At 37.7% G+C, this 23,360-nt stretch overlaps 1 protein-coding gene across 1 annotated transcript in view; it reads right to left on the bottom strand.

Moving 5' to 3' along the window:
* The window catches only part of ncor2 (nuclear receptor corepressor 2), a 51,871-nt gene extending 30,644 nt beyond the window's left edge, over positions 1-21,227 (bottom strand). Inside the window, 9 exon segments of the mRNA XM_043246855.1 lie at positions 65-237; positions 534-600; positions 2,040-2,092; positions 2,816-2,872; positions 5,619-5,732; positions 7,300-7,491; positions 13,180-13,354; positions 20,023-20,153; positions 21,035-21,227. Coding sequence (XP_043102790.1) covers positions 65-237; positions 534-600; positions 2,040-2,092; positions 2,816-2,872; positions 5,619-5,732; positions 7,300-7,491; positions 13,180-13,354; positions 20,023-20,153; positions 21,035-21,136 — 1,064 coding nt within the window. The 5' untranslated portion in view covers positions 21,137-21,227.
* Positions 21,228-23,360: the final 2,133 nt, after the last annotated feature.

Below are 23,360 nucleotides of genomic sequence, written 5' to 3'. Positions count from 1 at the left end.
TTATGAAACTGCACATGACCATGCGAAATGTCTCAAAAGCTCACAGTAACACAGAACCGCTCACTTCTGCATGCGCTCTTGCAGCTCCCTCTGTTTGCGGATCTCAGGAAACTGTTTTTCGTAATACTCCCGCACTTTGCTCTCTTTGGCTCTGCGGCGTGGGTTATTCTCTATGCGCTCAACTTTCTTCTCCCAGGCCTCCATTAACTGGTCGTAGCGCTGGCAGAATTTCTGTTCCTGAACACACAAGTAAAAATATGAATATAAAAAGACTCATCAAGAGTGAATATATTAGAAAGTAACTACTAAAAGCTAATAAATTACAATTAAGTTTTTAACCATCCTATTATTCAATAACGACAATCTAACCACTCTTTCCTAAAATTAAGATCTTCACTGGGATCCTATGGAAGGTTTTTCTTGTTGTCTTAGTACTGAATTTTAAAAAAGTACCCAATATTCAGGTACAGCAAGCTGTGACAGTGCCCTCCTACTGTGTGTTTCTGAGCGTGCATTTTAGTGCCATCGCTTACCCACTGTTTACGAGCATGGTTTCTTCTTTTGAAATACAGAATGAGTTTCTTCCTCATTGCCTGATTTCTGCAAAATTGAAAAACATAATCATTAAGCAACATAAAACACGACCTCAAAGTTCAGGTGTTATGCATCTCATCAACATATACAAGAGAGTCCAAGAGTAAATTGTAGTGCACTAGCAATACAAGTAAAACACTAAACATGCAAAAAATTACGACAATACAGCAAATGCTTGTTTATTTAGGATCTGATGCAGGTCAGATCAGTAATCATCTTTAATTTGCTCACTGCACACAGATTAATTCTCCCACGTGGCAGAGGTCACAACTATTAATCTACTCGCTTCTTGCGTTAATAAATCCTACACAAGGGTGTGTTTATCCTACAGCACTTCGCACAAACTGTGAATTTATGCCCACACGCTGAGGGAAATCGGCCTGGCATCATGTGCATTTGATGAGGCACTGGTGCACTTGGCAGGATCACTTTGAGTCATTGGTTTGTGTTTGTACTTGTGCGAGTGAGATTAAGTGTGTAGGTGCAGAGGTGGCACTGCATTACACGGCAGATGGCCGGCAGGATTAGCTGCTGTGCGAGCCACACTGGAACTTAGAAGCTCAACGCCCATGATCTTCCCACACATCAACTACTACACAAATACTTCCCACTGATGCTGCTCAGGTTGATAAAGGACTCTTGAGAACAAAACTCTCTATTGTGTGTGTGTGTGTGTATGTGTGTGTGTATGTGTGATCAAAGAACAGTTGAAATACATATTCTATCTTTCTCATACACATTTTTGTCTGTAAATTGTGAGGCCAAATAACCCAAAAGACTGGAAGTAAGAGATTAACCACAATAAATTACGATAACTTGTGTTTTTATATATATATATATATATATATATATATATATATATATATATATATATATATATATATATATAAAAACAAGCTCACTGAGTAGAAGTTAATTGACAACAAACTATTAATCAAAGTTATAAAAATACTGTGTAAATTATACATTTCTTCTTAGTGATTTAGTCAAGATTTTTAGTTTGATTAATATGTATGACTAACTGAATATCAGACTGCAGGCCAGATCTAATATACGATTACACATGTGTTTCTGAGCATACTTAAAAAAAGACGAGCATTTTGACACAAGTGTTTATGACTGTCAAAGGCCTATAAAGCAGCGAAATAATCAGTTCAGTGCTCCTGCTCTCCATGAGCACCGTTTTCACGTGTGTGTGCGCCTCTCAGACAGCAATCAGAAACTGTCCCTACATTGCATATAGCGAAATGAGTTCCCTATCGCTGCTGATTGCCTTTCAATAGAAGCACTGTAATTTCACGTAATCATTATAAACGCTGCAGTAAAGAATATTGCAAATAAGCATGATTGTAATTGTTTAAGCTCCAAATCTCTATGTCTCTCAGTGAATGGAGTAGTTTATGGTTCTGAATGAAACAACGAGAGATACAGAGAAGTATACTCACATCTTGATGTTCTCATGGTACTGCTTGGTATCAGACGGCTGGTTATACAAAGGCTGCAGGGGAGACAGATGAAAGCAGTGGAGTTCAGTTTCACACACACACACACACACACACACACACACACACACCGCGGTCACATCAATGCATCCTAGCTCTGGGAGAACTTCTTTTTCTACCGTCCCATTTTTTAGCCAAGCCCAGAAACACAGAGGAGAGTGTCCTCTTCAACACCACATCTAAAACCTGCTATCATCATTATCACACACTTGTTTGAGCTGCCAAGCGAAGGATTTTTCCGTGGGGAAAATTGACATGTGGCAGCGTATCTCTTCTCTCTCAAAGCGTATGATAAAAGTGGTGGCACCAGAAGGGCTGTTCTATCACCTCGATTGTTAAAGCATTGGTGGTCACTTTCTGTTAGGTTTCTAATCTAATGGATTCTGAGTGGCGTTGCGCCAAAGGTTTCAGCACGAGGTCAACAGCCATGTTGTAAACAAATAGGCAGCAGTTCATGTAGTCACACACACACACAGGCTGAAGGAGTTCACATTTCACACTGTAGAGGTCATGTTACAGCTGTAGGTTTTCATACACCTCAAATAATACAATCACGAAAAACTGGCTGATGTGACACCTGACCGTATTACTCTAGCAATAATATGAGTTAAATTGTTAACATTTTAAATTTACTCTCCATGCTCTTTTTAATAAACAAGATTGGTGCAAAAAGAGGAGAATATGTGAAAAAGATACTAAAAGGAGAAATGTGCACTCACCAGCTCTACTCTGGGTCCAAGTCCCTCCAGGATGCGATGAGCCTCCTCTGCCTTTTTCTGTTCAAAAAACACACAGCACACATGTCAGCGGCACATCACCACAGCAACACACCTTACACTGTCTGTAGCACGCACACATAAACAAGCCAGTGTATAAGGGATGTACTATTAATAGAGCTCTCAACAGAAGACACTCGCTGCCCTCTGCCATCTACCGCTCTCCCCTGTCTCTTTGTGAAAGAGGAGAGAGCTAGAAAGAGGGGAAGAGGGAGACAGAAAGAAGGCTGGGGAGGTAATCCAATTAGATGCAATAAAGAAAGAAGAATCTATTACATTCTGTGCCATCTCAAATGCAGAGAGAGCGAGAGAGAGAAAGTAACAGAAAGAGAAACAAAAACACTAGAGACCTTAAGGCTGGCTATTTTGTGTCTCTTCCACAAACATACAAAATGAAAGCCCTAAAACTACTTTTTTTTTCTTTCTCACAAAAACCCCTCAATGTGTTTAGAGCAGTGATGAGGTTTATTCAATTTTTTGAGATGGGATAAATTAGGCCACTTTCTACTGGTCATTCATCGACTAGCCAGTGAGTGTGAAATATTATTATGCCCCGAGTACAAGCAGCTCACACTCTGAAATCATCTTTTTCAGTGAGCAGATCTGATCACCAGATCAATGCTAATTTTTTTTACTAATCAATCTCATCTATAACAGGCAAACAACAATCAGCCTACCGTAATTTTAAAGGGGACGTATCGTGGAAAACAGCCAGCTTTTTCACTATACCAAATACGTTCATTATAGAAAATAAAATGAGTCACTCAAAAATCATGTTAGGATGAGCACAAACAAATATGACTGCCCACATTTATATAACATCTATTCAGAACACCGCAACATGAGCCACCCTGACATATGAACCACATCAGTAGATTTCACATAAGTAGGGCTGCAAATAGCATCTGTGCTGATAAGTGATTAATCTGCTGATGATTTTGTCAATTCATTTTTTCATATTTCATATTCAGAGTCTTGATTGGAATGTGATTTGATTTAAAAGGCATTTTTAAATTACTAATAAATAATACTAGAACTACTACTACTAACTACTAATAATAATAATAATATTACTTTAAAATATAAACTAAAATTCTTCAGCTAAACAAATATATTTTGTCATAATGCATATTTCTGTTCAAAATCAGTTCTCTCCTTTAATGTGTTATTCGACACTTGACTGACATATGTACACTTTGCAGCTTAATGCACACACTAGATGTTAGGGCAAACTATTTTCAATTTTATTGATCAGCTGTTTTATTGATTAGCATAACATAGGTTATTTACACAATGTAACCAAATTAGTGTTTTTATTTCCATGGCAGAATGAATACAAATCCCTTTGTTGCTGCTGAAATCTTGACTAACATAAAGTGAACTTCAAAGGAAAATAACATGGCGCCTTTAATATGACAATTTCCTCTCCTACAATGAATCAGCGTGATATCGGCACTTTAACAAAACTACCTTCTGTATTCTATCCTGTGGATTTCAGAGAGCATCGAGTACTTCCTGGAAGAGAACAGGAAGGCGTGAGAGCTCTTTGGCAGTATCGCAGCATGAGAGGCCTTAATGGATTAAGAGATGGTGGGTGTGATTAAAAGATCACAGCAGGACAGAAGCCAGAACCACCTGACAGAGGAAATGAGTGAACAGACCTGGATGTACTTGAGGCAGCGAACAGTAAAAGTAGGATAAAATTATGTCGTAGATACATGAAGCTTTCCAGAGTACATGTTAAAATATAGTGCTAAAAAGGCCTTTCAAGATGCGTTCAAAAAAATATACCCAGCATTCAGATCACTCAAACCTCAGGAGGTGGTTTCAGATGCAAACCTGATGTGACAGGGCACAAAAAAAAATTAAAAAATCAACTAACACAAAGACAAAAAGGCAGTGGACTCCCACTGTTATATAAAGGTAACTGGAGTAAATTTCCCCATTGCAAAAATATTTCACATCAAATTATATGAGACACATACAGTGAGTGCACTATAGACTGTAATTCTCTAGTCTCTCCCCACTAGAGGGACCACTAGCATCACAGACACATGGATGTTGCAGTATGCAGCATGCTGAGCCACTCTCCATGGCTGCATCCCAAATTACACACAATCCATAGTATATAGTAGCTTAGAAGTAGTGCACCCCAAATTATATTGCCTTCAAGTATTTAAAAGGAGACTAAAATGGTATGCTACTCACATCGAAATATCTAGATTTTCTGTTACAGTTCCGTTTAGACTTTTTCCAGCTGTAATGTACTGTTGATAAGTAACAAGGAATAATGTCAAAACTGACATTACACTATCCAACAGAGTTGGGACTGATGTTAATACACCAATTCCGTTTACTGCGCCTTTACAAAAATGAGGAAATATTTACTTTGCTATTAAAACAATATGCACGGTGCACAGTATGAGAATTAAAATGTAGCCAGAGTTTCTGTTTAAGAAAGTCTCCAGAGATGGAGAAGTGCTATGACTCAACACAATAGACTGTTTGAATTAGATGGTAGAGGGGCTGTTTAGCATTAATCGATTGCAGCACCTCATTACACATTTAACAATTAGTTTCTCTCATTAAGATCTATCATAGCTGTTCAGCTTACCTGCTTCTGTTCACAGATGAGCTTCTCTGAACACCAATGTTCGTTTAACATTTATCTTTTATGTGTACTTGTCTAATGCAATGTATTTATGTGTGCATATGTGTAATCAGATTAAGTGTTTTTTGTTCTCACCCTGTTTTCATCATAGATGATCTGGACAAGGCTGCGGTGTTTGGCTTCACTGGGTGGAGGTGAGATGGTGCGCTCTGGCTCTTGGGGTTTCGCAGCTTCTTCCTCCAGCTGTTGCTAAAAAAAATTAATAAAAAATACACACAGTATGAAGAGATTGTCCTAACAATCCCAACTGCTTTAAATCAACAGTGACAAATGTAAAAAAAAAAAAAAAAAAAAAAAGTAAAATAAGTACTATATTGAAACACTTTTTTTATAGTAATAAAGGACTACTACTGCAACCCTGAGAATAAGAAGACCACTACAATAAGAAGCCTGACACAACAAGAATGCAATATTACATGGGCTAATATTAACGCTATCCCCACATCAGAAGCACTGCTAATATCAGACGAGCTCTCTGATTGGCTGAGGAGCTCTAATGCTTTAGCTAAGAGAGTCAGCGAGACAACTTAATAGTCAAAGATTGATGATCAACAATAATTTCACAGCTTATACACAGATGCACACAAAAACACAAAGGCCCTGGCTCCAATGAAGTCCTGAAAGGGGCCTCCGTCTTGCAAACATGAGCTCAAACTCATATGGATCAGCTCTAGCGCAGGATCAAGACGCTGTGTGTGTGCCGAGTTAAAGAAAATAAACGAGCCGTCCCGCCGCCCTCGCAGACAGTCAAACACATGGTAATCTGATATTCGCACTTCTCTCTTCTCTCCATCACTCCCTTGCTTTACGTTAAAGTTTACCATACCATTTAATTGCCCCAGATGTTTTAATGCTTGGAGGAAACCTAAGGGGAGAGAAGAGAGATGGATGGGGTCTGTTACCTCACTGAAAAAAGATGCCAAATCTTACAGAAGAAAACAGTATGGGGGTTGAGGGGCAGATGAGGAGAGGTTCATTTTTCTTGGTAGCGTGACTGTACTTATACAACCACTCAGACTCGAAGCCATTTCACTCCCTCTCCAGTCCTCCATCACCCCCTCAATGGACTAGCCCATGGAGCGCAGGTGGCTTCGATTTATTGAGCAGCGGTTTGGACATGGTCCAAAACCTCAAGTGAATGAGGGGGTCTGTTTTACAAGAAGACGGGGTCTGCTTATATATTTTCTGCAATGCCCTGATAACCATGACTAGAAATATCTGAGAATATATTCTAATACAGCCCTATAATGCATACAGTTACTCTTTCGCCAATTAAAAGACATAAAATAGGCGCATGTATTTGATGCAATTATTCCACTGAAATAAGTGACCTAAAATTATACTGCTGCATTAACGCTTGAAGTAGACCGCTGACTAATGGCACTGCCAAGAAAAAAAAGAGAGAGGAAGGAGGCTAAGAGGAAAGAGAGGAAGTGTGTTTGCAGCCGTGTGGCCTGCTGAGGCAATAACCACACAATCATCACAACTTCACTCCGCACACACTCATCTACCATTGCTACTACACTAGAGTGTCCAGATTACATAACACTAACTGCACTGTGGATAAAAAGCATCTACTTATTGCAGCTCTGGAAGCTGCACTTAGAAAGAAATCCTTGTCTTCATCTAAATAAAAGGCTTTGCAAACTGTCCTGGTGCTTATTTTATAAGGCCAACTTTTTCAGGGGGGAAAAAAATGCATTCTAGGATCCCATCCAACTCCTTTCAGCTTTACGATAGCTGAGGTGAAGGTTACCTGTTTTTTACGCAGTTTACAGATCTGCTGCTCCACCATGGTGATCTCCCGATCCACCCGGTCCATGTTCTGGATTAGCTCCTCTTTGGAGAGGCGAGAGGGAACCAGGTCCAGGTCGGGCTCCATGGGCACTGGGCTCACGGGAGAGATGGGTTCAATCTTTCCAATGGAACTGCTGCTACTGCTGTGCTCCTGTATAAACACAAACAACATTGCACTCATTCAGACCTGGTTAATGTTTTATTCTGTTTGTAAAAGTTGTGGTTTTAAATTTGTTTCCTCTTAATGAACATTTATCATAAAAAAACATTTACTACCGTTTAGAATCATAGCAAATCCATATAACGTAACGTATTTTTTAATATCAATTTTGAAAACAGTTGTGCTGCTTCACATTTTTGTGGAAACAATGCTTATAGAAACTTTAAAAGAACGCCATTTATTTGAAATGCAAATCTGCTGTAACAAATGTTTACAACCTCTTTTTATATCTATTAATAATCACTTCAATGCGTCCTTGCTGAACAGTACATTATCTACTGAATGATTATATGAAAAGGTTTCTATCAGATATCTTAAATAACTTGTTTTATTACAAACAGGTGAAAATAAGTCACACTTAAGCTACATGAATTGAGAACTATGAATATAAATATGTTTTAAGGTTTCATGCTTAAGTTTGAGTATTTAAACAAACTCCTAACCTCAAGCATGAGCAATAGCAATAGTGATGCATGCCTTGGCAAGCACCAATAATTAATGCTATTCACCATTTCAAGGTTTTGACATTTTGGGTTCCTGGAAATAGATACAATGCACTCGTTCTTCTCTCGTTCAGAACTATGAAAAACATGGTTACAACACAGTACCGCTTAGAGACTGTTTAGCGGTAAAAGCCTCACCTCTTATAATAAACCGGTGAATGTACACACAAGCAGATCAGTGGTTAAGGCTATTGGATATTCAGATAGTTTTTTGGTAAAGACCCTTTGGGTTCATTCTCTCACATGAAAAGAATGTTACATAAGAGTGGTGTTCAGGGAGGGTGTCTGCTATTCTCTCTCTCACACCGCCCCTGAAAGATCACTCAGGCAGATGCATGGACTAGACACAAATCACACAACAAAAAGAACAAGACTAAAAATTAAATATAAAAAAATAATAATAACAACAACAACAACAACAACAACAACAACAACCACCACCCAATAACCCCTTTTTAACACAAAATTACATTTAAAATACATTTATAACTTACAGCACAATAAACAATTTAATATTTAATGTTGCCCCAATTCCAGATTGTCAATGGAAAGAGGGAGACAAAGACCAAATGTCCAAGGACAGCCTGAGAGCTCTGCTTATGTTCAAAACACATTCCTAGAGGCATTCCAAACTTCAGGCGGGATTTAACACTTGAAAAGGATTTGATAGAGGAGTCACTTTAGGACTCAAAGCCGTACACGCACACACTCACTCTTTCTCCGTCTCTCTCTCTCACACACACACACACACAATGTAGAATGAAAAGTGCCTTGTTAACCCCACACAATTACTTTCAAGGACGAGCACTATAATCCTGCCAAGTCTCAGTAACAAGAACCAACCAAGAATCAGAAATGCGTGTATGAGAATTAAAACCGCAAGTAGCTTTACATAAACACAAACCTGAGTGCTAAGACATGGATATGTACTGCAGTAACCTTCACGCAAACAGATACAAGTGCCAACACTCACACAGACTGACTGAAACTCCTTTTAAAGAGGCTAGGGTTAAAGTAGGGCAAAGACAAAGGTGAGGTGTGTGTATGTGAAGGTGCGGTGAGTGCTTATCCCCATTTATTTCTATACAAAGTGCTGTTCAAACATACACGCATTCAAGTTCATTTAACACAAGTGCATTTGTGAGACTCATTTATCAATCAATCCAAGTTAGGATTTAAAAGAGTCACAATTAATAGTGTACAGTTTAAAGGTTTAATAATTATAATTTCAGCAAAGATGTATTAAAGCAATGCTTTTAAATGTTCTATTTCACTGAATACTAAAAACATGCATACATTAAAAGTTTGGAGCACAACTGTGATAACAATAATAAATGTTTCAGAATGTATCAGAATTATTTCTAAAGAATAAAGTGACACTAAAGCCTGGAATAATAATACTGAAAATTCTGTTTTGTGTCACAGAAATAAACTTTGAATATTAAAATACAAAATGAGCATGTGTGACTGATTATTGCAAACCCTTTTTTGTCACTTTTTTCCATTGATCTCAAAAGTACAAACTTGTTTTCAAAACAAACATCCAAGACATAAAATAAGCTTAGGATATTACCTTACGACAAATCCTCAAGGGAAAAAAAAAATAAAAATCTCAGGTCACACGATGCGAGACATTTCTGCTGAGCTACTTGAATGCGGTGCTATTTTGACTGTATGATACTGTCCAGTGTGTTCTGGCAACAATTCTACCATTTTTTTTCTATATGAAAGCTCTCAGCTGCCATGACAACAGCTGTGGCTAAACATCTCACCACTGTGGATAAACAAGAATGTATGTGTGTGTATTCACATTTCATATCTGATTCAGATCAATTTCACACACTGTTTCAAGTTACAGACATGAATGACCGCTCAAAACATTACAGTAAAAAGCATTACTAAGGCACCCAGAACTACGAATAACTACTAGTCAACTGTCAACGCAAAGCCACTGGCATTCAATCAGATTTTTGCCAGGTGGAAAAATCCCATTTTACACTGGATTCGGGGCAGATATAAAGATTTAAAGGTGGAGCCTTTGCCTAGCCCAGTAAGCAACGCCCAAACAACCACACAAAACATCCCAGGATCAAATGTCACTCTTGAGAATTCATTGCTCATCCCAGGATAGACGTGCATTAGTCTGACAAACTTTTAAGAATATGTGAAGAACATGTAAAGTCCGGTTTCGAGCTCTGACTCAAAACGTTTATGAATCATAGGATGTCAGGATTACACGAGTCATCTGACACCCTGAGCTGTAACAAGCCATTAGACACAGACTTGCAGGATCACACCTGTCAGAGTGCTGCAGGTATGCTGAAATAGGCACACAACACATACTAGTGTGTGTGTGTGTGTGTGTGTGTGTGTGTGTGTGTGTGTGTGTGTGTGTGTGTGTGTGTGTGTGTGTGTGTGTGTGTGTGTGTGTGTGTGAGAGAGAGCCTCTTCTCCTCCCTGAGCTTTCAGCTCCACTCGCTCACTTTCATGAGTGTCATCGAGTGTGACAGCTCTTACATAAAGAGGATGAGAGATTTCCTCTGTCCACTTTGACTCGAGTGTCCTTTCAAATGTCCCGCTGTCTGTCTCTCACCCAAACACGCTCAAATCCTCATGTAAATATCCTCAGCCGCTCAACTGTCACATCTAGGTCAGATTCATTACTAATTAATTACTGTTGCACAATAGCTTCCACTTGCACACACACACACACAGTTCTGCCTCCAAGCCCCATATTGTCATGGCTGCTAAAAATACACAAAAGCTTTAGGGGAAGTCATAACAACTCAGCACAACATCTCTAGATTGGTGTGATCACACTGACCTTAGCGCTTGTTCAAAGGGTGTAATCATTCTGCCCTTTACATCTTGCCACAAGCAGAAGGTGTGATCACAGTGACCTTAATCCTGCCGCGCACACACACAAACTCAGAGACGCACATTAAGGGGTAACTCCTTAACACACTTTAACAAAAACATTTTCCTTTCTACAGCTTGTGTAATCCTTTCAAGACTTAAACAATAAGACCAGTGTATTAATGCTGCACATTTAAATGTCTGATAAATCTGAAAGTCTAGTGAAATGTTTAGTGAAAGAAGCAGTTCTGAACTTTAGGCTGCAAACAAGGCCTCCTTTTTCTCTGAACTAAAAAGTACCTTTTCCCAATTGTTTTCCCAATACTTAAAATTAAAAAAAAAAACAACAACACCACCACACAAAATCATAACTGCCATTTCCTTATCTTAAGAATGAAGTCAAAAACACTTTATATTGCCAACAACATTTCATAAGAAGAATTGAAAAGAATGAAAATATAACCTCTTAAAAACTCCAATTAAAATAAGTAAAAATAAATCCAAAAGGGAGCAAATTTGTGTTGTTATTACAACATGGGTTTTCTTATTCTTAATTTTTTTTTATTTGAAAAATTAATATGCGCATATTAGTTTAAGTGTTTAATATATTTGTCAATTTTTCTTTTGATCTTCTGCAAATGCATTTTATCATTTGGGACCCTGGGACTTAATGTGTTTTATATTGCTAAGAATCAATTTCTCTTCCAGTGCTGAACTCCTGTGGCGGTAAATAAACCACAGAGTTTCAATAGAATACAGAGATATATTCAAGCGCTCCCCTGTCAGGCTGTTCTCTCCACATTCCTATAGCCAAGATTTTACCGCAAATGCTTTAAAAAGTTTGCCAGCAACATTGCAACTCTTCCTGCACAGTTTAACTCATCTACTAGGTCTTGTTGGGTCTAGAACAGTGCGAGTCTCCTAAGCAGTCAATAAACACTCTCAGTATTGGCTATGTGATGCACACTTGGCAAAACCTGATACAGTCTGGTGACACCTACAGTTGTAAAGCACCAGAAATGGATCTCACATGGTGTGAGGCAGCGGTATGTTATTATAGAGAGGCTGCATATATTCCACCTAAACACACACACCCTTCACAGAGCCCCTGACCTAGAAAAGAGAGTTCCTAAGAAGTTGCAGAGTTATTCCAAACATCTGCCTGTGCCATTTACCGTTACACCACATACGCGTTCATTCCCTCACAACCTAACATATAAAACCACAGCTGCAAAGTCAAAGGTTCTGGTATTACTGACATAACTCTTTAAGATGCAATCTTTTAGACACTGGCAACCCAAACAGTATCTACACACACATGGCGGTTCCCAGCAGGCCTGTGTGGTGGTAAATGGCAGGGCTGGCCGGGATGATAAAAACACAGGCCAACGGAAACAGACAGGCTGATTTACGAGGCCAATAAATATGGACTAAGTGATAATCTGCTGTACAGACTTATTATCGCTCTTCTCTACAGTCGGATTAATCCACATACAGTATGCAGCATCCTTTCTAGCCTAATCCCATAATAATCACAAATTCAGAGTCAGTTAAAGCTCTCTGTTTGCCTCAACAAATGTTAAATTTAAAGAGATACTTATTAGGTGTGGGATGAAAAAAGTTAAAATAAAAATAATCCCATATGCAGTGTGATTTTCTCTTATTAAGAGATTCTGTAAACATCTTAGGTTAACTTTTTTCTGCATTTGTAAACTAAGGACAAAGTATACAAGTATACAAGAGCAAACATACTTTTCTCTTGACAATGTATGTTGGGTCACTTAATAGTTTTGTGAAAAACATTTGAATGGTAGTAGGAGTAGGTGATGTGACAAAAATACAAAAATCACAATATAAGCTATTTTATTTCACAGTAATAATATAATTATTTTTGCTTTAAATACAGTCTTGTCTTTATAAATACAATTTTTTTTATAGAAATTATTCTTTTTTTGACCCGTGTCAATATCACTTGACTAATAAGCCTAATTTAATTATAAGAATGCAGCTGTGCTTAAAAAAAAAAAAATAAAAAAAAAAAAACTTGGAAACCTCTACCTTTCAATCATGTCTACTAGTATATCGCCTCTCCTAAATGATTTAAATAGTTTCAATTTGAGATGGCGGATTAAAATGTTTTGCAGTTTACCTGCATCTTTATTTCACCAAAAGGAGAACATATCACATTAACTAGCAACAGTTCCAAAGATTACATCTGGGTATTAAAAGCTATAATGAACATTTTTTTTAAATTGCAAACCTTTGCCATTTCCTCAGCTCCACCCACAGTGAGGGGCTGACGATGAGATGAGTGATTTAATAAGAGACTCCGTCCCGATTTCAAGCGAGGACGCTTCATCTCAGAGTATTCCACTTCTTGGCTGCTGGGGTCCTGTAGATAAATGTGTTCATATCGGATGTGGGGCTCTTGACCTCTGGGGAGGAAGAGAGAGAAAAGAGAAGTGAATTATGGATAAGAGAGATTTAGTCTAATCAAAAAGAATGTCAGGATTAAAAGGTTAACAAAGCAGTTTCATCTTTTTACACATACTGACATTTAACATCAGTTATACTAGTAGACCACAGATGGGTGAATAATATTCCAGTAATACAAAATGCTTTAAACTTATAACGACAACAAGACTTCATCCACTGGGAATTAATAGGATCACAAACAACAGGGCATTTAATATAACACCAGAAAAGGTTGAATTAAATTTGTTTAACTATTGACAAGATTTTAGAAATGATGTACATGCATAGACTTGACATATGATGTATTTGTTTAAATAAATAAAAAAAATAACACACATCTAAAAAATGTTTTAAAAGTATCTACAAGACACAATACAATGAATTAAATGACTGTTGTTATGTTGGTTCGCCTCAGTTCTAAACATCCATTAAGGATGCGTCTAATGAAACACCCGGCAATACAAGAGCAGTCAGGATCAGCAGGTCAGGATTTCTGAAATTATTTCACAAATAATCTGATAAGTACAAGCCACTCAGACCAACGATGAGTGTAACCATGGCGATGTTTGAGTACTGTGGAGGCAACAGTGCCGTGCCGTGCTTGGTACAGGAGTGAGCCTTTTCACACGAGAGTGCGAAGAGTAAACTAACCTTGATGCTGGTGGACAGAGTGTGAGATAAGAGAGGTGCTAGACCCTCACACGAATACATTATTCACATCAATCACACATACACATCATTTCTTCTTCTCACTTACCACCAAACTAACCTGCCTTTCTCTTACATACACACACATAGATGCAAAATAGTCCGAGATAAAACACTGCCATCCAATCAGTGACTCTGAAGCACCAAAATGTGACCACAACATCAATCTATAATAGTAATAATTACGAAATGTTATTGTTATTGAATGAAAAAAAAACGTAAGAAAAAATATGATCATTTTTCACAGTGAATACTGTGTTCCCAAATTAATGTTTATCAGCGTTCCAAAAATAGCTTTTTTATTTGGAATCACCCGTCCCGTTCTACTTCTACATGTTTTGACTGAGGCCCAAATAGGGCAAGCTGCTGTACTTCGTATGATCAGGTGGTTCACAGACCTTCGTGAAGCTTAGGCTGATCAAGAGCAAACACATGAACTCAATAACCCTGAAGAGCAACAGTACACATCACAGTAAGAGTTCTTCAAAAGAACCGTTTCCCTTACTGTGACAAAACCAGAGATCAGACACATGTGAACACACTAAATACACACATATGTGCTCGATACCCTTACACATATACACATCCCCATTATTTTGCCCACAGATTACAAAGTGCAGACTTTGTCTGTTAGACATCTGGAAACATACCTCAACAATATCCTGCACATATTTTGCATTTAAACACAGTAAGACATAAACGGAGGTTTCAGAATGTTGCGACACTCAGTTTAAAAGACAAACATCTACTACTTTGCAGTGCAACGATAAATAAAAGAATAACTTCTTCTTTACTCAAGAAACACTTATAAAGCCTAGTGTTTCTGTTTGTATAAGAGAGGAGAAGAGTCTTGGCATGCTGTCTGGGCGAAGCCAATATACACTTTTGAATGTTTGAAATATCATACCTGTTAGTCTTTAATATTGTGAGATTATTTATAAACCGGTTTAAACATAAGAATACATAAACAAATTTCTGAATATGCTAACTTTTAATTACAGAAAAAAATGTAAACACTTGTTCCGAGTTTACATGTTTTGATGTCCACATATTTGAAATATTAAAGTGGCTATTATCATTTCAGGCACAAAAGAAATAGACAAATACTATAGATTAATTGGATTGAGTGCATCGTTGCTAATATGTATGTATGTATGCATGTATGTATGTATTTAAGTAATTTAAAATGCTATTCTTCACATGGCTCTATTTTTACTATGACAAGCTTTATTATAATTATACAATTACTTGAGAAACTGTCAGAATAATCACCTACTTACATGATTACCAAAATAACTGTTAGTGACAGAGTGACAGAGAGAAAATTGGTTAATGGATGATTTAAGTACTGACATCTAGAAAGCAGGTTTGGCCAATGGACAATTTCATGTAGACATAATAGGGCTGCACAATTAAATCGATTTCTAATCTCGATTACAAAAACAGATGCCACTATTATGTAACTTTGAACGATTAATTTCCACTTATGTTATTCTGCATTCTTAAGATTAATTTTAATTTTAGTATAATTATTTAACAAAATTTCTGCTTGTTTTTATGTCAAAATATGGAATGCGGTCGTTTCAAACAATGGTATAAACATAATTCAGTGCAAATTGTGATAAATAATAAAATCACAATTACAATTTCAAGGCATATTCAACAATTAATGCAGCCCTAATGTATAATAATATAATGACAGTAAATAACATGTAACCGCCAAACTGGGTCTGTTATTGAATCACTAACAGTAACTAATTTATTATCGTGCCAGTCCTATTTATCAATCACATTCATCATTGTTAAGAGAGAAGTTACAGGCAAAATCCAGTAATTAAGAGATTCTGAGTCACATGGATTTAATGCATTTACCAACAGAATGTTGCTTGGTCAGAAAGTAAGTGGTGATTCATGACAATTTTCCCCATAAAATTTCACTAATGTGAGTGCAACTAAAATGTACTTGAGCCAAATTATGTTTTAGCTACAAAATGACAGAATTTTTTAACATTGATTATTGCAAAAAAAAAAAAAAAAAAAAAAAAAAAAAAAAAAAGGAATACTTCACACAAAAATAAAAATCCTCACCCCAAGCCACCCTAGATGTATATGACCTTCTTCTTTCAGACAAACACAGTCTGAGTTTTTTAAAAATTTATCCTGGCTCATCCAAGCTTGCTAATGCTGGCGGAAGGTTGGCCATGATTTTAAAGCTTGACTTTCGATGCATGAGGTAAGTTGCATCATATGTGGAGATATAGGTCAGGAATGAAATGGAACTCAACGTTCTCCAGAAAATAATCAGACGTCAGTTATTTATATCATAACTTTAAAAATATTAATATTTTTGTTACAAAAACCCATTGATCTGCTTCAAATGACATGTGATAACCCCCTGAAAGCATATAGGTTAGTTTTATGTTGCTGATATATCTGATTTACGGAGCTTCAAAATCCACTATTCACCAGCATTATTAAGCTTGGAAGAGCCAGGATAAATTTTGGAAACAAAACAAAAAACTCATATACACCTAGAAAGGCAGTTAATGGCATAATTGACATTTTGTGTGAACTATTCCTTTAAATGTCATAAAATGACTGAAGCAGTCACACAAGAGAAATAAAGATATAGTGCCTTTCACTAATAATACCAAATAGTTTGTTTTGTAGTGATTTAGCAGAATGAAAACCCTTGGTGTGTTGCGTCTACAGTATTAACATTTGTTGTTTTTCTGCACTGATGTGTTCACTGGAGGAATTCATCTAAACCAGAGCAAAGGTAACATGTACATTACCAAAACAAAATGTGTGATAAGATACCAAAATGCTTGAAAACACACACTTTAACCAAAATACCCCAATTTCAATAGGTGCTTGGCACTTACATAATCACATCACACTGCAGCTTTATCCATGCTCACTCTCTCTCTGTGAGTGGGCAAGATAATCTGATCTGCAGGCAGGATTTGTTGGCACACTGTGTCACACACACAATATCAGAGGGAGAGGGAGAGGGAGAGAGAGGAGAGAGGGAGAGAGGGAGAGAGGGAGAGAGAGAGAGACATAGACAGAGAGACAGAGAGAGAGAGAGAGAGAGAGAGAGAGAGAGAGAGAGAAATAGAGAGAGAGAGAGAGAGAGACAGAGAGAAGAGAAAGAAAGAAAGAAAGAGAGAGTGTTTAACTGGCCCCTGACCTCATTCTGAATTGAGGACAGATCATGCGTGCTGAATGTCTGAGCTATTGTAGAGGAACTTTGCCCCTGTACTGTTGTAATGCTCTCCGTCTTTCCTCTTCTGCCATCATTCCATCTCACTGTCAGTCTTTCAGTTGTAGTTACCAACCCTCTTCTTTCCCATCCATCTTGCTTTAATCTCCCTCAATCCCTTATTATCTCTCTTCAGAGGATAAAAGGTGTCAAGATCACAAAACATCTTTTCAACCCCTATCACTTATGTTATCACAAAACAACATAAAAAGCTTATGTTTTAAAAACAGACCACACTTTACACAGGCAGAACTAGAGAGAAACAAACTACAGCCTACAACCGGCTCTGGAGCATTTGATTCTTTGAACTTTAATAAGTAGGGCTGCATTTTTTCAATTGTAGGACATTTGATTTTGTATCCTAGGATATTTTAATAGAGCTAATTTTTCATCTTACTGGGACGATCACCAAAAAAGAAAGATGACAGTTCCGTAGTGGGGAAAGAAAGGATGTGGAAGAGCAGACATACACACCTTACCCACATACAAACACTTTAGTATTCAAGTTAATCCATCCTACCAGCAGCTCTTGGTATCTCAAGGGGTGTTAGTCCATGTCCTGTGAGAACAGTCAGCTCTACTGTATCAGGCTCTGATTATACAGCTCCAACACACACACACACACACACACACACACACACACACTCCACATTCAGCATTCAGACTGAGGAGAAACACAGCTATTCCCAATACACCTACACACATATTCAACACTGTGCTTCTTATATGGCAAAAAGAATCACAGCATGGAGGAAAAGGAATGATATTTTTAACATTGCGTGCACGCACGCGCACACACGCCGCACACACACACACACACGCAACCGCATTAAAGCATCAATGTTATGGAAGAGTAGTATTGTTTGAATTTGATCGATTCTGATTCTGCTAATCGATACCAAAAAGATAATGATATGATTCCTTAAATTTAAATTCTTTAATTGCCTAAAAATCATTGGAATCGCTTCGAAAAGAACAAGTCTGTCAAGGCTACATAAAATTATAAAACTTAATTTAAAATTACTGTAAAATAATAGTGTGGAATCTTTGCTTGTCACCATGTTTTTAGCCTGTTTTTACCAGAGGTGCACAACCACAACCTTTGTGTAATTGCAAATTGTAATACTGTGTATATATTTATGAGAACACAATTACAATAAAACTTTAGCTTCCATGCTTCATATCTGATTAAAGTCCTATAGGATGCATTTCCCTGAGCTAAATAATAGCAAAGCACTTCAGTTCATTAAGCTCTTCAGGTTCTATAATTGTACTGTATACAATTATAGAACCAACTATAATTGGCTGTTTGCAAAGACCCGCCCTCCTTAGTTACTGCTGCCGTGACCGACAAACAATATAGCTCTCACACTGCACAGGTGTTCTCACACAAGTAAAATACATCACAGCAGAGAGAAAACACACAGACAAAGACGACAGATCGGGTTTCTTCTAATATTAAAGAAGGTCTTAGGACTCTCAGCTTTTAAATTGTGTCATTTTTAAAAGAAACTCGTGAAAAGACGTATAATGTTCACATTTACATAAATCAATTTAAAAGTTTAAGTCCACCAAAGTCCATCTAAGCCTGCATTCCTGTCTGATTTGTGGTTATAGCTAGAAGGGTATTTGCGCATTTACATATTTTCAGAGCTAACAATACAACGTGAAACCTATGAAAATGATTTTAATAAGCACATGATGTCGCGGTTTCATTACATCAGAGCAACGCAGTATCTGTCTTTTAGCAGTAAAAGACCTGTCATAGTTTAATGAGTGAGAAGATGCCATGAAGCTGTGCACATCTGACTAAACTGCTTCCGATCGGGGCAAAGTTTGTGGGATTATATCCACAGAATGATAATTGCACATGTTTTAACAGATTATTTTATTATTTAACGGAGTATTTGACTTCAGGGCTAAAATTCATGCATGCAGCGCTGGACATTACATGTTTTGTACACCAGAAAATAAGTATTTTCCATATTACTGTGGCAACCAGGAACAGCATAGTTAGACCTTCCGTGACATTTTTTTATTTTCATATATCGAAAAAATTTCTTCTTTTTTTTTTTACCCCAATTTAATTTTAGATGTCAGGCAAGATGGCGCATAGCAGCAGCGGCACATAATATACACGTTCTGATTAGTCAGACCGCATGTTAATCAAACTCTTTTGATTGGCCAATTGGGATGTCATGTACAAAAAAAATTCTAAAGAGAATAATACCATAATAAAATTATGATAGGAAGGGTCATCGATTCTACACATTCTGTCACATTAAAGGTTATCAGTATATCTCATATAAGTTCAATTTCACTTGTTCATTTATGCATGAAAACATTAAAAGTGACATTCTAGAGCACGACTGCATATGAATTACATAAAAGCAGTAGTCGGTTTCAGTCACTTTCTAACAAAACAGGACTTTCTGACCAGGCCTAATAAATGCTTCCCTAATGCAGCACCTTGAATGAGAGTAATAGTTTCCTTCAGTCTTCTGCCACAATTTTGAAAGGCTTAACAATAGACTATGGGCAAAATGGACAACTAGCCTTAAGGGCACAAGCGGACAGAACCGAATAGACAAGATCTCAGTGCAAGGCAGTTCTGGCAGCCACAATATATTGTCTGTTTGTGCGCACATTTTGTACCTTTCACTGCCTGGTTGAAATTCAGACAGAAGGGATGGTCTGCGGCGGTGAGGCTGGGCCAGGGATCCATGGGGCAGATGGGAACCATAGTCCCGAGCATGAGGATGGTAGTCAACCAATCCACCAACATCCTGAAATTAACAAACGACATTATGCACACATTTCATGAAACCGCATGAAGAATGTGACTACTAAAATATAAGATAAATGATACTATCCTTGATAAAAATGCAGATGTTTCCCAGATTTTAATCATGCTTTTTTTATGACATGAAAACTACTGTTTTTAACATTAGAAATGCCTTTATCATCACTTTTGATCAATTTTAAGCAAATTGTTTAAATTCTTAGCTACGGGATCAGCATATCAAATAGGTTCTATGTTTATAAACCGTAGATTTGATTCTTCACTACATGACACAATAACAGAAATATTAAGAAAATTTGCAGGGGTTTTTTTGGCAATGATGTTTCACAAGTGCACAAGAAAAAAAAAATTCATATTGAGAAATGACTGTTGTCTGTGTGTGGAAAAAAAAAATATACATCATAATATCATAGTATATATAAATCATAATATACACTTTGTAGAATTTTTTTTTTGTATTTGCATGGACTGGAAAATCCCATTTTATCACATTAAAGTGAAGATTCAAAACATGAACATCTTTGTGTCAAAGGACATATTCCAACATAAAGGCTTGGAAGGTAAAATGTTGCTCTACCTAGCCTGAGCTGACTAGGGTTGAGTACCACTGATTTAGATTTTCTGTGTAGTTAATAAGACTGGGGGTTAAATCTTGCGTGATAGTCTTTAGTAACACAAGATAGTCCTTTGTTGTTGCTGATCAATGATTACATCTATATGTACACCACAATAGCATGTGTATGTATATTAAGGTATATAATAGAAGATACAGATTACTACAATACACAAGATACAATTCACAGTTTTTCTTAGCTCACAGATCAAACGGTAATGTTGCGCATAAATAAATATGAAATTTTGTACCGTATGGGCTCTCAGCTGCAGAGGTAGGGTGGCAGGACTAGGAAGGTGACGAGCGTCCATAGCCCTCCGACCCTGAGGCACTGACTGAGGGTGCGAGGACATGCTGACGATGCAACTTCCTCTACACACTGAAAGTGGGTGTGGTCTTGTCACAAACGCTGTGCATCATGGGGCGTTGAGTCCTGGCAGTCACCAACCTGGAAGGAACGAAACAGAAAACATTGCAGATTAATTGTTGACAAGAAATATTTGTTAACACAACAATCAATTTCTGAAGTCAAACTAAATTTTGACAAAACCATACAGTGTGCACCAGACTTGGAGGAAAGCCAGGATAAGCAAATGTGAGTTTGATGACAAGTGCGAGTCTAGCCACCACCTGCTGCTGGCGGAAACTTGTCGGCACACTGTGTGAATGAATGGATCACTCTGTATTCCCTCTTTATTCTCTTCTTCTTCACTCTCTTTCTTTCTATGCTAGTTAGAGCAGCTGGTGTGCTCTCCTGCATGATGATACTCCCTTTTCACAGGTACAGCAAAAAAACAAGTAACTGTTGAAAGTTTCTTTGAGGCTAGTCTGTTCACTCAGCAACTATCTTGGAATCGTCCCTATGTAGATCACAACCAAGCAAGTACAGCTCTTGCTTACCTAAATAAGGATGGACAAATGCCAAGATGACTTAAAATTTATGTTGATTGTGGAAGCAGGTTAAAACTCACTGGAAAAGATGTGCATCACTGAACAGTCAGACAAGAGAGACGTTCAGAGGTGGTGGTTTCCATTACACTATGGACTGGAGACAAAGCACCAGGTGTGGGGGAGTACCAGGCGATGCTTAATAATCATACATGATGCTGTCACCCAAAACCTGACACAAATCTCGGTAACCACTTGGATATGCAAGAACCTTGCCAACATCAAAAGATTTACAGGACCGCATAATGTTATAGCAGTGACCTTACAAGAACCAGCACAAGCAGATGTTACTTGCAGGGTTCTACAACACAGCCCAACAAAATGATGGGTAATGATTATTTGTAGCGCAACCTCTGCACAAGAGGACAAAATACCAAGTCATGTGTTGTACGAGTAAACAAGCGGAACGGTATTTCTTACTAGGAGTAATGCACTGAAATATCAACAACCAAAAATATTCAGCCAAAACAGCATAAATAAATTGCTTTGGGGACCAAACTTCATTGAGCAAAACAGTGATGTTTAATCAGCCATTCTCAGATGATGTTTTTTGACCATGTCGGTTTCTATTTTGTTCACACAACATTAATAAATTTTACCAAAAATGCTGATGCAAAAATGTGTCTAGGTTTTGTTTAGCTGAATATCAGAACCTGGCTTGCTACCAAAAATGTTTTTGTCTTTTTTCTCACCTGAGAACCAGATACCCTGAACAGCATACTGAGTTCAATTACCTAAATGTAATTACCCAAACTTTAATTATGGATTCCGTGTTTCACTAAACAAAACAAATCATTTAGGTACATCACTACTTGGCAGACATTTCAATCAAAGCAAAGTATCTTTGGTACCTTCATGAGACAAGCAGGTCTTTGGAGATTAGGATTTCTAAAAATATTACATGTACCTGCAACCTATTTTACCATTGGGCGTCCAATAGAATGACAAGTTAAAGAATAGCCATTTACACTCTGTAGCTTCAGATAAACTGGAAGTAGTGCTATCACACTAACAAACACAAATGCAAACATACATGCTTCTCTGAATGTGTTTTTCCCCCTGTGGCTGCTGTGTGTCATTGGAGCTCCGGCTCAATACAGGCTTACACACCACTGCCATCTCAAAGGGCCCCACAGCTTCTGTCTCACAGACACACAAAAATTACCATGTGAGAGAAGTCTGTCTCCATAGATCGTTGCGTGTGTACATTATCTAAAACAAGGTCACTGAGTGTTTTCAAATACTTTGACATTAAAACAAAGAGTCAGGTCCTCTGCTCTAAAGCCCTGTAGCTCTTCTGCAACACAAAGAGGGGCATGCTACCGTCCTCCTTCCTTCCTGTCTGTCACTGAATGATTTACACGGAAAGAGTCGAGTGTTTTACTGTGCTGGGGGAGGAGATTCAATAGTCCAGGAATGTTTGGAGCTCTGAAGAGGAACAGAAAGTCTTTGTCATCCTGAAGGCACTTTGTAGACTCACACATACACATGATCACACATGCAGGATCAAATAAATCACACATTACTCACAGAAAACACAGGTCTGATGTGTGTTCCTTGTTTTTGCTTTAACCCTTAAATGCATAACCAAGTCTTCAGTGACCTGGTATTATCATTCTCTACCCTCTC

This window comes from Puntigrus tetrazona, chromosome 8 (genome assembly GCF_018831695.1).
Source record: "Puntigrus tetrazona isolate hp1 chromosome 8, ASM1883169v1, whole genome shotgun sequence".
In the NCBI taxonomy this organism is placed as follows: Eukaryota; Metazoa; Chordata; class Actinopteri; order Cypriniformes; family Cyprinidae; genus Puntigrus; species Puntigrus tetrazona.
Note: the sequence above shows the minus strand (reverse complement) of the source record. Positions and strands in the feature narration are given on the sequence as shown.